The sequence below is a fragment of the Typopeltis vanoorti genome, chromosome 14 (genome assembly GCF_054136105.1).
Source record: "Typopeltis vanoorti isolate ZY-2024b chromosome 14, IOZ_Tvanoo_1.0, whole genome shotgun sequence".
Classification (NCBI taxonomy): domain Eukaryota; kingdom Metazoa; phylum Arthropoda; class Arachnida; order Uropygi; family Thelyphonidae; genus Typopeltis; species Typopeltis vanoorti.
In genome coordinates, this window is record NC_143562.1 from 40,630,753 (window position 1) to 40,644,958 (window position 14,206).

Genomic DNA, 14,206 nt, shown 5'->3' on the forward strand with positions numbered 1-14,206 from the left:
TTCCAAAGCAGATTTCGCTGAATGTAGGATATACACTTGTTAGAACCCAAATGAACATGCTGACTGCATAATATTAAATATATATTTGCAAAATGGACTCACTGATAGCATGTTTATGCTGAAAGTCACCCAGAGAGTACACCTTATACTCAAGCATACACAGTACATTTTGCAATTAGGCAGTGCAGCAGTTATTTTCTAATAAACTGTAGGTCACCCACTGTATGCACTGTTGTCCAGTTTTGATGGTGGTGCCCTAAGTTAGTTAACATGCTTGTCAACATATTAAGTGGATTATATATGTAACAATCATCTAACTAAGGGAAACAGCAAAATGAATTGCTGGGCCTCTTGGAGAATGTTCTTTTATTGATGAGATGGCATATGTATTTCCATGTGGAGCGCTACTGCATTTTCTTCCTCAGAATACCGATTATCTGAAGTTTTAATATCCCAAATATTGGATTGAAAGGATAAGGGGATCCTTATCCTTCGTTAACTAGATCTTCCGACCTTAACTGTTTAAACTTGTGTCTGGGATCACATGAATTTGTGTGTGTGCATGCATGCAAAGGTTAATGATAAGGAGGAACTGCATTAGAGAATTTTTGATAGTGCAGACTATATTCATAATGACAAAATAAACAGGAGCGAGAGAGAGAGAGAGAGGGTAAGCATTATTGCAATGCATAGTATATTTATCCAACTAGAAGGAACATTTTGAGCAACTATTATGAGTTGCCATTATGAGTTATACTGACTTCATTTGTTCAAGTAACTGATTTTCCAACTTAAGAGTAAGTTTTAAGATGACATTAAAGCGTTTGGTAACTTCTAATTCAAAAATACAAGTTTAACATGGCATAGTCAGAAGCCTCATCATGGGAGACCCATGGCAACCATTATTCACATAATAATGTTATATCTCTCCTTAAACTCATTCACTGTGTTAACTACACAGTTAAGTTGTGCAAGAGTTGTTAACTCTTACGCAACTTCTAGGGTTGATCCCTTTTTCTCTTTCTACATGTCAATCTTATTCTTTAGAGCTTTCTATCATGTCCCCTCTCTTCTGCATGCATGCATGTCAACTAAACTCTGCAGCCCATACATCTCAATCTATCCTCAATATTTCCACAGACCTGTTAGCAGCTTAGTGACTCATCTCTGGATCCTCTCCACCACCTCCCGATCCCCAAGAAATCCAGGTAACCAAATCTGTGCACAGCAGTTTTTTCCTTACTGCCATATATCCATATACTGGCAATGGAGGAAATCCCTCACATTTAAGCAGATTCCTCATGGGTCCCTGTGTGTGTGTGTGTACATGCACACATGCATTAGAAGGTTATGCATTTCATTCTCTCTTTCTCTCTCTGTATAGTTTATGAAGATTGCTCATCTTAGTGGACTAGTTTCCTTCTAAGTTTATTTTTCACTTGGTTAGAATATAATAAATTTAGTTTAATCCTTTATCCAAGTTGTGAGCTAACAAAGTTTGCGCCTGAAAGTATCTTCAGGACTGAGGTAGGTGGTACAACACCAGGGCGACTCCTTGCAAAGGTGGAGCAAGCTACTATCACTCCTATATCAGTATCTCATAATGCAAAACACATCTCCTTGCGGATATGTCTAATGTTATGCATTAAGCGAAGGGACACTACCTAGACTAGTTTCGACCTTTATTGAGGTCTCTTCGGTGGAAGCCAGGCCCAAGTGGAGATACCAGCCAGAAGCATTAGCAAGGTCATCTCTATCTATAGGAGTTGCCAAATGGTGTGCCACCTTTTTAATAAATTACTCTGGATTTAGAGAAAGATGTTGAAAGTTTATTTTTCACTTGGTTAGAATATAATAAATTTAATTTAATCCTTTATCCAAGTGTGGGCAAACAAAGTTTGCACCTAAAAGTATCTTCAGGACTGGGGTAAGGTGGTAAGGAGTCGCCCTGGTGTTGTACCACCTTACCCCAATCCTGAAGATACTTTCAGGCGCAAACTTTGTTTGCTCACACTTGGATAAAGGATTAAACTAAATTTATTATATCTAACCAAGTGAAAAATAAACTTTCAACATCTTTCTCTAAATCCAGAGTAATTTATTAAAAAGGTGGCACACCATTTGGCAACTCCTATAGATAGAGATGACCTTGCTAATGCTTCTGGCTGGTATCTCCACTTGGGCCTGGCTCCCACTGAAGAGACCTCAATAAAGGTCAAAACTAGTCTGGGTAGTGACCCTTCTCTTAATGCATAACATTAGACATATCCGCAAGGAGATGTGTTTTGCATTATGGGAGATACTGATATAGGAGTGATGGTAGCTTGCTCCACCTCTGCAAGGAGTCGCCCTGGTGTTGTACCACCTTACCCCCAGTCCTGAAGATACTTTCAGGCGCAAACTTTGTTTGCTCACACTTGGATAAAGGATTAAATTAAATTTATTATATTAGTTTCCTTCTAATTAAATGGACAAAAGGCTGGGGAGAAAAAAGAGACATTAATATAAACAAAAAAAAATACGTTTAACAGTAATAAAATCTAATTTAAAAAAAGTTAAATAATAAAGCAGAAACTAAAACTGATTAAACCTGAAAATGCCTTTGAAGTCGATAATGCTCTTCAGATGACAGATCAAGATTATTTTTATGTTTAAATGGTCCACTAAAAGCTTTGTAGATAGCTGAAATATTAAATGTGAAGATGGTAGTAGATCCTTTAATGTCTCTATAAATAGGAAAAACAAACATTTAAAAAGAATGTAACTTATTTTATTCTCAAATGCCATTATTTAAACGAAAAGTGTCATTCAGATGCATGGGGATAAATAGAGACATTTTGGACTATATTTTCAATTTTATTTATGGAAATATTTTTAAATGAAGAAAATATCATTATATGAAGTATTTGTCTTAATATACAGATAAAATTATGATTATACTTTTTATACAGATAATGCTTCATAAGATAAAACATCTCAACTCCATTTTTTTCTCCATATGTGAAGTACAATACTAAAGTATTGTACATCATAGATCAATTATAATGGGATTTAAAAGAATACATACATACATCTTCAAGGCCCACCTTTCCTAATTGGGTTGTGGGGAAACAGCTGCAAGAGGAACTTCTAATGGTCACGATCCTCTGCCACCAAGCTCAGGTGTTCTGGTGGGATTCCTAAACATGTCCGCCCAAGGTTTTGGATATAATCTATCCAGTGAGTCCTTGGCCTTCCACATGGCCTCCCACCCTCTGGCTTGGCAGAGGGCCTGCTGAGGGAGCCTCTCTTGTTGCATTCTTACCAGGTGCCCGTACCAACGTAACTGTGATCTCTCAACACGGAGAAGCAATGGTTGAGTATTGAGGATTTCCTGTATTGCAGAGCTTCTGACTCTGTCGGGTCTTGTCAGCCCCACAACCCCTCGAAGGAACCTCATTTCAGCCGCTTGGATTCGTGTCCGCATTCTTTCAGTCATTACCCACCTCTCATGACCATACGTGAGGATGGCGACATAGACTGTATTGAAGACAGACAGCTTTGCCTTCTGGCTTAACTCCCGCTTCAATACTACTGAACGGCCAAGCTCCCGCAATATTGAGCTTGCTAAGCCAATTCGAGTATCTAGCTCTACATCCCATTTTCCATCGTTCGTGAATATGTACCCAAGGTATTTAAACTTCTCCACCTGCCTCAATGGGACTCCACTGGGATGATTGTCTTGAGACCACAAATGTTTCAGTTTTGGCCACACTGATCTTCATTCCGGTGTCGCACAAACAGCTACAAGCCTATCCAGGGGCCACTGGAGGTCATATGTGGAAGAGCTAAGCAGAACTAGGTCATCTGCAAAAAGCAGATGTCCAATGCTACATCTTCCAATTTTGACACAGTCACTGCCTCAGCTGTGCCTATCAATCCAGTCCATAAATATTATGAAAAGGAGGGGTGACAGAACACACCCTTGGCAGAGGCCAACGGAGACTGTGAAAGGTTCAGACTTTGTGCTGTTTACCCTGACACAAAACTCTGGGCATTCGTACAGGGACTTGATGGCAGCTAATAGTTGGCCATCCACTCCATACTCCTGTACTACTTCATCATCATCATCATCATCATGAATCATGGGCTCACTGCCCGTTGATGTCTGATGCCTGTTTCTCTATCTTCTTCCACCTTTCTTTGTCCGGTACACAGTGTCGCAGTTTTTGTACACCCATTCCACACCAGTCTTTTATATCGTCTATCCATTCTCTGTATGGTCTACCTCTTCTGTTTGAACCATCCAAAATACCAAACATAAATGTCTTTATCTTCCGGTCCTCACTCATTCTACAGATGTGTCCAAATAATTGCAGCTTCCGTTTTATAATCTTCTGCATTAGATTCTGTTTTGGTTGTATCTTCTGATAGAGCTCTTCATTGGTGATTTTCTGTACCCATCCTATTCTTAGAATCTTCCTGTAACAAGTTCTTTCAAATGACAAAATTCTTTTTCTTGATTCCTTATTTATTACCCATGTTTCAGATCCGTACAGTACACCACTGAAGATGCATGTTTCCAATACTCTTAGTTTTGTTTGCAGACTGATCACTTTACTTTTCCAGATGTTATCCATGGTCTTCAGATTTGTTCTTCCCTTTGCAATCCTGATCTTTATTTCTTTTTTACAGTCCAAATCATATGTCAGTTTACTTCCCAAATATGTGAATTGTTCTACATTTTCTATATCAGTTCCATCCACTTGTATCTTTTGTTTCATGTTCTTCTCACCAAATACCATTGTCTTTGTTTTTTCAAAGTTCATAACAAGTCCAAATCTCTTCCCTTCCTCATTTAACAGTTTCAGTGTTTTTTGTAGTTCTCTTTCGTCTTCTTCAATAATAACAATGTCATCTGAAAAAATCTCAGATTTGCTCTGTACTACTTGCCAAAGCTTATCCCAAGGAACCAGGTCATATGCCTTCTCCAAGTCCACAAAACATGTGTAGACATTCTTGGCATATTCCCAAGATTTCTCAAAGACTTGCCTTAAAGTGAAGATTTGGTCAGTTGTGCTTCTACCAGGATGAAAGCCACATAGTTCTTCCTAGAACTGACTCAACTATGCTCCTGCACCGTCTTTCCAAGCACCTAGCATACACTTTCCCAGGCAGGCTGAGCAGAGAGATGCTACGTTAATTACTGCAATCCTTCTGGTCTCCCTTCTTGAAGACTGGTATTATTATGCCTGTCTGCCATTGCTTTGGTGCTCGGTAAGATATCCAAGCATCCTGACACACTCGAGTCAGCCAGAGAACACCGTCTCGATTTAAGGCTTTTAGCATTTTGGGCGTAATTTCATCATCGCCAGCAGCCTTGCCAGATTTTAGCGATTTTATTGCTAAATGGACCTCTTCTGCTGTGAGACTAGTCATTACTCCAATCTGCACCTCTTGGATGTCCACAATTGCTGGGCCACCCGGGTTAAGAAGGCTCTCAAAGTATTCCCTCCATCTGTGAAGGATATCCTTCTCAGTTGTTAAAAGTGCACCATCAGAGGCCTTAATTGCCCTTGCTGTGCACAATTTCCTCCCTCGAAGGTGGCGGATGGTCTGCCAGAATACTTTGTTTGCATTTGCATAGGATGAGTCTAATCTTTCTCCATAGGATTCCCAAGCCTTCTGCTTTGCTGTCGTCTTTACTGCCTCAGCATACTGCAAACGCATCTCAGGTGACCTGACCCTAAGCCATGTTATGTAGGACTCCTTTTTTGCCCAGACAGTTTTTTGGACTTCTTGGTTCCACCAAGGTGTCCTTATTTTTGCATATTATTTAAAAGAATAATATGCAAAATTATGTGTTTATCAAATTTGCATAGTTAACTGTGAAATACAAATAGATTTCAGAAATTTCATTTTTTTTTTTTTTTAACTTTAACAAATAATACAAATTTAGATAAGCTACATAAATAGTCATAACTGATTCATACTGGTTGCTTAACATTGTATAGATTAGTAGAATTAAAATATGCATTAGATCCTTAAATTAAATTTAACAAATTGACAAGTTTTTCTAATACTTTTCTAACATCTAACATATTCAAGGCTTAATAAAAACAAAATGTTATGTACAATGAAATACATTCATCACACAATAGAATCATAATACTAAACAATGGTGAAACATAAACATCAGAGGTCTAAACTGAGCCATTAATTCCCAAGATCATGAACTGATTATTAGTTTCAGCACACTTATTCAAAAAATCATCACATTCAAGATTTATGGATAACTTTAGTCTCTTTCAATACTTTCTTTCTGGCTTGATACTTTCTAATTGAGTATCAAGTCTATCTACAACTATGTGGATGTTTTTTTTATTTTATTTATTTTTATTTGTTTGACCCAGGCTCTGAATTCTGTTTTTCTTTCTATCCAAATAAAATCTATCAAGTTCACCTACAAAGAATCCCTAAAGACTACACAGGATAATATCCTTTTCCAGCTACAGAAAACATTCATGATGACAGACACACACGTTCCATTTCATTTCCGCCATTATCTTTCATAAAAGCTGGATACTGCCAGAATATAAAATTGGTAATAAATATAATAGATGATTGCAAGCAATGAATATGAAGAGAAATATATTTAAAAAAAACATTTAAAGTTCCAACAAGAACCTTATTCAGACATTAATTACAATAGTATGATTAAAAATAGACTGCAGACACTAGCAAACAGGAGAAAGAGATGTGATGTGATATGATTGAGACTTACAAACTTCTGAAAGGGTCATACAGGATTTCAATTGATGGAGGGTGGGGAAAGGACAAGAGGGATCCTTGGAAGCTGAGAATGAATACCACTAAGAAGGGGTGAGGGCTAGATTTTTCTCTCATAGGGTGGTACGTGATTGGAATGGATTGCCATTTGATGATGCGAGTGAAAGCAGTGTGAATGAATTCAAGAACAAGTATGATAGCTGGGTGCGTGTAGTATGTGACCTCCCTTGATGAGTCCCTGATTCCCTATAGGTCTCTCTTAATAATAATAATAATGATGATTACTTTACCCTGCATCAGAGGTATTTCTGAGAAACTAAAGTAGCATGCTAACCAATGTATACATGTGTGTTAAAGTATGACTGTTTTCATGCCTCTTAAAAATAAATCAGCAAGTCTTAGCTTGGTAAAAAAATGTCATGACAGCTTGCATACACAGAAGTGTATGAAGATTTTTGTAGTTACTGTCTGACTACAGATGGGAGAACCTCGGCTGGCAATGTGTCAAGAAGAGTCAATTCATGTTGAAAGGTAGAAAGGAATAAGGCAATGTATGAATTCATTACCAACATGTGAAATCACATGCTTTATATGTAAAATTTTCAAACTGTTTTACAAGTAAAATAGTTACCACTTTAAAAACTAGAATTTTCATAAAAGAAAAGCTAATTTTCCAACATAATAATAAACACTCATCCCACAAAATGCATTGATTACCCTATTATTGGAATGGATTCGCCTTCTTCTGCCATGCGCAGAAGTGTTGAGGGTTCTCTCGCATCTGTGGTCACACAGTACTTTATTTCTTCTTTTAGACAAGATGGCAGAACTGTAGTACATTAAATCTCATTAAAACCATACATAATAACATTCTTGAATAGCACCACCACTGTATTATAGGCATAATATTGTTTTATATAATTTTACCATTAGAATCCAAATGAAACTAAAATTGAAATTTGTAGAGAAAATTTTAAATTTTGGTTTATTTACTTTCATTGTGTGTGTGTTAATGTAAGGTATTATTATTATTATTGTTCCGGGAAACTCCAAGGAGTCCACAGACTCATCGAGGGAGACCCTAACATCATGTCAAGAACAACTATTCAACATTCACACAGTATCTATCATATCTTGCCTTGAACTCATTTACGGTCGTAGCACCCACAACAGACTCTGGAAGCCTATTCCACTCATTTACCACTCTCCAAGTAAAGAACCTAGCTCTAACACCCTTGTCAACCACGCTCTTTCCCAGCTTCCATGCATGGCCCCTAGTCCTCCCACCACCAGTCATATTTTCAAAAATATCTTCTGGATCAATCTTATAAAAACCCTTCAGTAATTTGAATGTCTCAATCATATCACCCCTCCTTCGCCTATCGTCCAATTTCTGCAACCCACAAATCTTCAACCTATTCTCATAAGGTTCATTCCACAGACCTGCTATCATCTTGGTCACTCGTCTCTGGACCCTCTCCACTTCCTCCCCATCACGAAGAAACCCTGGTGCCCATAGCTGGGCACAGAAGTCCAGATGGGGTCTTATCAAGGTTCGATACAGAGGAACAACAACTTGTTCGTCTCTGCATGTTAAAGTATTTTTCAGAAGCCAAGTGATTTGGTGAGCTGTTTTAGTTACTTTTGCAATGTGCCCCCTAAACTTCAATTCCCTATCCACCAACACTCCCAAATCCCTGGCCTCATCAATCTCCTGGAGTATGGTTCCACCAATGCGATATACTGCTGCTATTCTTTTCACCCCAAAGTGCATAACCTTACACTTTGCCACATTAAATTGACATCCATTTTTCCTAGCCCAGTCCTCCAAACTATCCCAAATCATCCTGTAAAATTTTGACATCCTGTGCACTCACAATTGCTCTACCCAACTTTGCATCATCAGCAAACAAGTGAACACTTCCTCTCAGATCCTTTCCAATATCATTGATGAACAAATTGAAAAGCAGTGGTCCAAGAACAGAGCCCTGTGGCACTCCACTAGTCACAAGACGTCTTTTAGATTCCACTCCTGAATAAACCACTCTTTGATATCTCTCCTTCAACCACCCTCTTATCCATCTCACCAACCCTATATCTATACCCATCTGCTCCAGTTTACTGATTAGGGTTCCATGTGGTATCCTATCAAAGGCCTTGGCAAGGTCCAGTAGTATCACTGTAAACCCATTACCCCTATCCAGTTCAGCCGTCACTGTGTTATAAAACGTGAGCAAGTTAGATGGATTGGAGGTGAGTAGGCATGATCTACCCTTCACAAAACCATGTTGTCCCCCATACAATATCCCATTTTCATCTATCCACTCCTGTATTCTTTTCTTGACTAATTTCTCTAAGACCTTGACAATGATTCCTGATATGCTAATCGGTCGGTAATTTACAACAGCAGTCTTGGAACCACCTTTATGCAGTGGAACTATTTTCCCCTCTTTCCACCCGCTCGGGACTAACCCAGACCCGAGACTCAAATTAAACAAAATGGTCAAGGGTACTGACAATTCTTTAGCTGCTTCTTACAACACGAGCTGGTATACCATCCAATCCCACAGATGTATTGACATTGAGGTTATGCAATAGACTACTCACCTCCACTTCATTAACCACAATTCCCGTATAATCTACTGGTTTATTCATTTCTGCAATGTCACCACCTGTATGATATACTTTTGCAAAGTGCTCACTCAGTAACTCAACTATCTCAACTGATTCAGTTACCTCCCTACCATCGGCATTCTTTAAAATCAATCTGCCATGTACATTTTTCCTTTTACTTGCTACATATCTAAAAAACTGTTTAGGATTCTCTTCAGCCTGCATGGCCAATGTTCTTTCGTAATCCTTTTTTGCTTTTCTTACCACACTCGATACCCTTCTGGCCTGCGCTTTATACCGTTCATGTGCCTGCCGGTCACCCTTCTCCTTAAATTCCCTCCATAGTTGTTTCTTTTTTTGCAACTCAAGCTTAATGGTGTTATTCATCCATTTAACCCCTACTTGATTTATTATTCGGACTCTTGGTATACAGTCAACCATTGCCTCCTGCAAACAGTTCTTAACTACCTCCCATACACTATCAACTTCTAGTCCTTGCAGTTGTACATGCCATGGCACTGAACCAATCAAACTCCTAAGCTTGTCATACTTTCCAGCCCGATAATTCCACATGTACCCTGTCTTAATTGAAAATTCTACACCTTTAGCCACCTCCCAAGTTAAGACCCTATGATCACTCTCACCGATTGGTGGCAACGTGGTCATATTTGTTACAGCCAAATCCTCAGATGTAATTACTAGGTCAAGCACTCTCTGACCCCTAGTATTTTCCATTACATGCTCTCGCAGATAGTTATCCCTTAATAACCGCATAAAATCCAGTTCCTTCCTCCTGTGTGTCCTCTCCTCACTCCAATCAATATAATGTAACGTCCAATCAGTATAAGGTATAATGTTGCCACTCAAATTGCTTTCTTATTTTTCATTTTATGTTAACTCCCAATCCATGAAAGATTGTAAACCTACAATACACATTATAATATAATGAGTGGGCTTGGTTTTTTCCCTACCCCTTCCCATATTTTTATTAATTGCACACCTTTTTTTTTGTATTTTTTAAATTTATTTTTTCATAATCCAGAAACCTTGCTATAGAGACCAAACATGAAACTGTTTCATGCCTCAAATAAGTAGAGTAGTAGTGTCACACTGAACAATGAAATTCATCTCCCACCTAAAAACAATCACAAACATCCATGCCCACAGTGGCATTCAAACTGGTTGGAGAGCAGTTATGTTAACCACCTGGCCAATCAGGCTGGCAAATTGAAAATAAAATGGAAATGGCTTGACAAATTCTAATAAAGATCCAAATGTAATAAATACCAAATTTCATTAAATTCCATCCAACAAACAATTACAGAATTATTAGTATCAGTTTGAATAATTTAGTTAATAAAAATGATCAGACTTAACTATATACAAGGGGGGGCTGAAAAGTTCTGATAAACAAATACCTAGAACAAAAATTAAATTAAAAAATTAAAGACAAAATTTTAGGTATAACCTAAAAGAACAAATTATTACAATTTGATGAAACATGGGGGGGAGGTGTTAAAGGGTTTTAATATATGTTCTTTCTTGTGGTTATATCAGTTGCTTTAATATCATTTTTGTTCTAGGTGTTTATCACAACTTTCCAGCCCTCCCCACCTTGTAGATATATAGAAGTACACATTCTAAATAACAAATTTCACGAATACCATCCAGCTGGAGAAGAGAATTATTGTTATATGTTATTTCAAAATCTTTTATCCTGCTGAAAATGAACTGAAATGGCTTGACTGATTTTTGGGAGGAGTCCATATACTAAATTTCCATAAATATCTGTTTAGCAGAGGCTGTTCTGGAAGAACTTGCATATGTATACCAAAAAAAAAAAAAAAAAGCCAAATACTGAGAAAGCAGGATGTTGGCTACAACTTAAAAGTGGTCTTAGTTGACATTATTCTTATTAGTGATACCACTGTTGTTGTCACTGAAATTTAAGAGAGGAATTTACATTCACAACCAGTTCTCCTTCCAGACACACACTGTAGAGGTTATTCAGGCTACTATCATTATTATCCGTATGACCAGGGGTGGCTCATGCATAGCCACTGCAGAACTGCAGCACCCCCAATTTTTCTCGATATATAAATATATTTATTAATATTTGCTTGTAATATTTAATTTTATCATCAACAATCCTATATAATTCTCTTCTTTTGTATAAAAAATAATAAAAATCCATCTTATAGCACTTAGGGCGAAGGATGCTAGCAGCAGTGTGTTTACCGCAGTGCCATATTGCTACACGCGCAAGCATATGCACGTCATAGTGAGATGCGAGCTATTAGCATAATGTGGCACTATCCGTCACGCAGTTCCACTGTTGTTTATATGCAGTTTGCAGCAGAAGTAGAGTGTTCGTAGTGCTTATCGTATTTGGACATTACAATTAAAGGATTTAATTGTAATGTCCAAAAATTGTAAATCCATTCCTTTAATTATAATTAACTGAATGGATTTTATTTTTAAGTAATTTTGAATTATACCAAACTGTATAATTTTATCGATAATAAACAATATTTTTTCATGAAACAAAACAAGAAGAATATATTTTATTTTTAAGTAATTTTGAATTATACCAAACTGTATAATTTTATCGATAATAAACAATATTTTTTCATGTTTAATTTTTACCATAATTTTGATATTTTATCCAAACACATATACACTGTGTTTGGATAAAATATCAAAATTACATATACATACACACTACTTACAGTGTGTATGTATATGTATATTTCGAAAGTTGCGCCACACCCACGATTTCAAGCCACGAGCCGCCACTGTGTATGACTATAATATAATTATAGTCATACAGATAATAATGATATTTATATATAATGATATATAAATATAAAATATAATTTAAATTACTAAGCGATAAAAATGAATTATGACATACCCAGTATTTGTAAAAATTGAATAGAAGGTCTGCTGATTTTCCAAAAAAAATATACTTTGCATTTCGCTATGACTATTTTTTAATAAAAATCTACTGGAGGAACTATTAAGATCTGCCTTCAGAAATGTTGTCCATTTATTCTTGAGCACAAAGTGACCACCTCTATCATTTTTGCAAACCCTGGCTACTCGAGAGCGTGTGACCTAAAATACACCAGAACATCAACTAACTTCATTTGAGCTTCCCATGTCAAAAAATTCACAAATCACTATGGTTATTATGCATACGTATTAAGATGGTTAAAACTAGAAAATATTTTTTGTGATCTTACCCATGAAACATTTCATTCTTAATATAATCTTAAGCCAAATAACTGTTTAACCTTTAAATCAATGCATACATGAGGCCCATTTTTAAATTATCCAAAAAAAAGGGAATATACAAAGAATAAGAGACTTGTGAAATTCAAAATCTAGTCTTCTGCAACATTAAGTTCCCATTTCTAGCAACACAGTTTGCCCATTATTTCTGCCACTGCTAGAAACGGTTATACAGGATGGCACAAAAGTAGCGAAGGGGTTGAAAAAAAATCATTACTTTTTGAAATTCAATGTTGTTCTAATTTTTCTTTTCAGAGCTTGGGAAGTACATCTGGGAGATTCAGTATGGAACGTTACACCATTATGCAACAAACCAAGATCATAGAGCTTTATTTTGAACATCATCATTCAATAATCCACGCTTGGATTACTGAACGATGAGTGGGATGTTTTCGGAAGCAAGGTGAAGTGCGAGATCTGCCAAGATCATGTGCAAACGTCTAATTTCAAGAAATTCAATTGGCCCGCTCATTTGCCAGATTTAATGGCCCCTGACTTTTTCCTTTGGGGATATCTTAAGGATAGGGTGTATGTGAATAAACCCAGAACCATAGAGCAGCTCAAGGAGAACATTCAAGCTGAAATATGAGAATCAATGCCAGATACTCTGACACACATAATCGAAAATGTTCTCAAAAGGGGCCCAACTTTGTAAAGCTTAAAATGGTAGTTACTTACAGGACATAGTCTTCCATACCTAGTTCATAAAATTCTCCATGGATTATATGTTACTGTTTTGAAGAGAAATAAATTCAAAACTTACAAGTTAAAAAAGTTATTCTTATTGTAAACCCCTTTGCTACTTTTGTGCACCCTGTATAAATCTGTTTGCAAGGCAAGAGATTTAAATGTATTGTCATCAAATTTTGTTTAATAGCCTAAACTGTCATCAAATTTGTGGCCTTTCGAGAAAAAATATCTGATTAACTAAATCTGGTGAATATCAAGAATGCTCTCATAGTGGCATTTCATTCTTGGTAAAAATGCTAGATTAACTGACTTAACATGGCAGTTAGCAGATGTAGCAGAATTCAGTGCATGCTCAACTGTTCTGTATTCATAATAACAAACATGAGGTCACATTCCAACACATATATCCAATGTAAATAATTTTTTGAAGGGACACTTGGTATTTCTTTTTAAAAATCAAGATTTTTACCCAATACATTTAAAGTTAGTAACAGATAAATTGTTCAAATCAAAGAAATATCACAAATATATACACAAGACATACTGTACCATGTGATGCTATGTTGATTCTATTAAAAAAATAATAATAAAAATAATAATACATAACTATGTTAATTCTTTGTTCTAAAAATGGCTATATGAACAAAAAATTAACCAATATTTAGATAAAATAAAACAAAATAAAGAAATAGAATGACTTAATATAAAAATGATACTAAATACAGCAACAAATGAAAGCTTAGGAAAGACCAAAAAATTCAGTAAAAGGAAAAAACTGAAAATACGGGATGATACAATCAAAGAAATAATCAAAATGAAAAAAAGAAGCCTATCATAAATG

At 36.5% G+C, this 14,206-nt stretch overlaps 1 protein-coding gene across 1 annotated transcript in view; it reads right to left on the minus strand.

Moving 5' to 3' along the window:
* The window catches only part of LOC150099390 (semaphorin-5A-like), a 129,376-nt gene that overhangs the window by 64,243 nt on the left and 50,927 nt on the right, over nt 1-14,206 (minus strand). The window contains exons 7-8 of the mRNA XM_090404337.1: nt 12,296-12,498; nt 2,591-2,726 (exon numbers count right to left, since the gene is read on the minus strand). Coding sequence (XP_090260463.1) covers nt 2,591-2,726; nt 12,296-12,498 — 339 coding nt within the window. The remainder of the gene's footprint in view (nt 1-2,590; nt 2,727-12,295; nt 12,499-14,206) is intronic.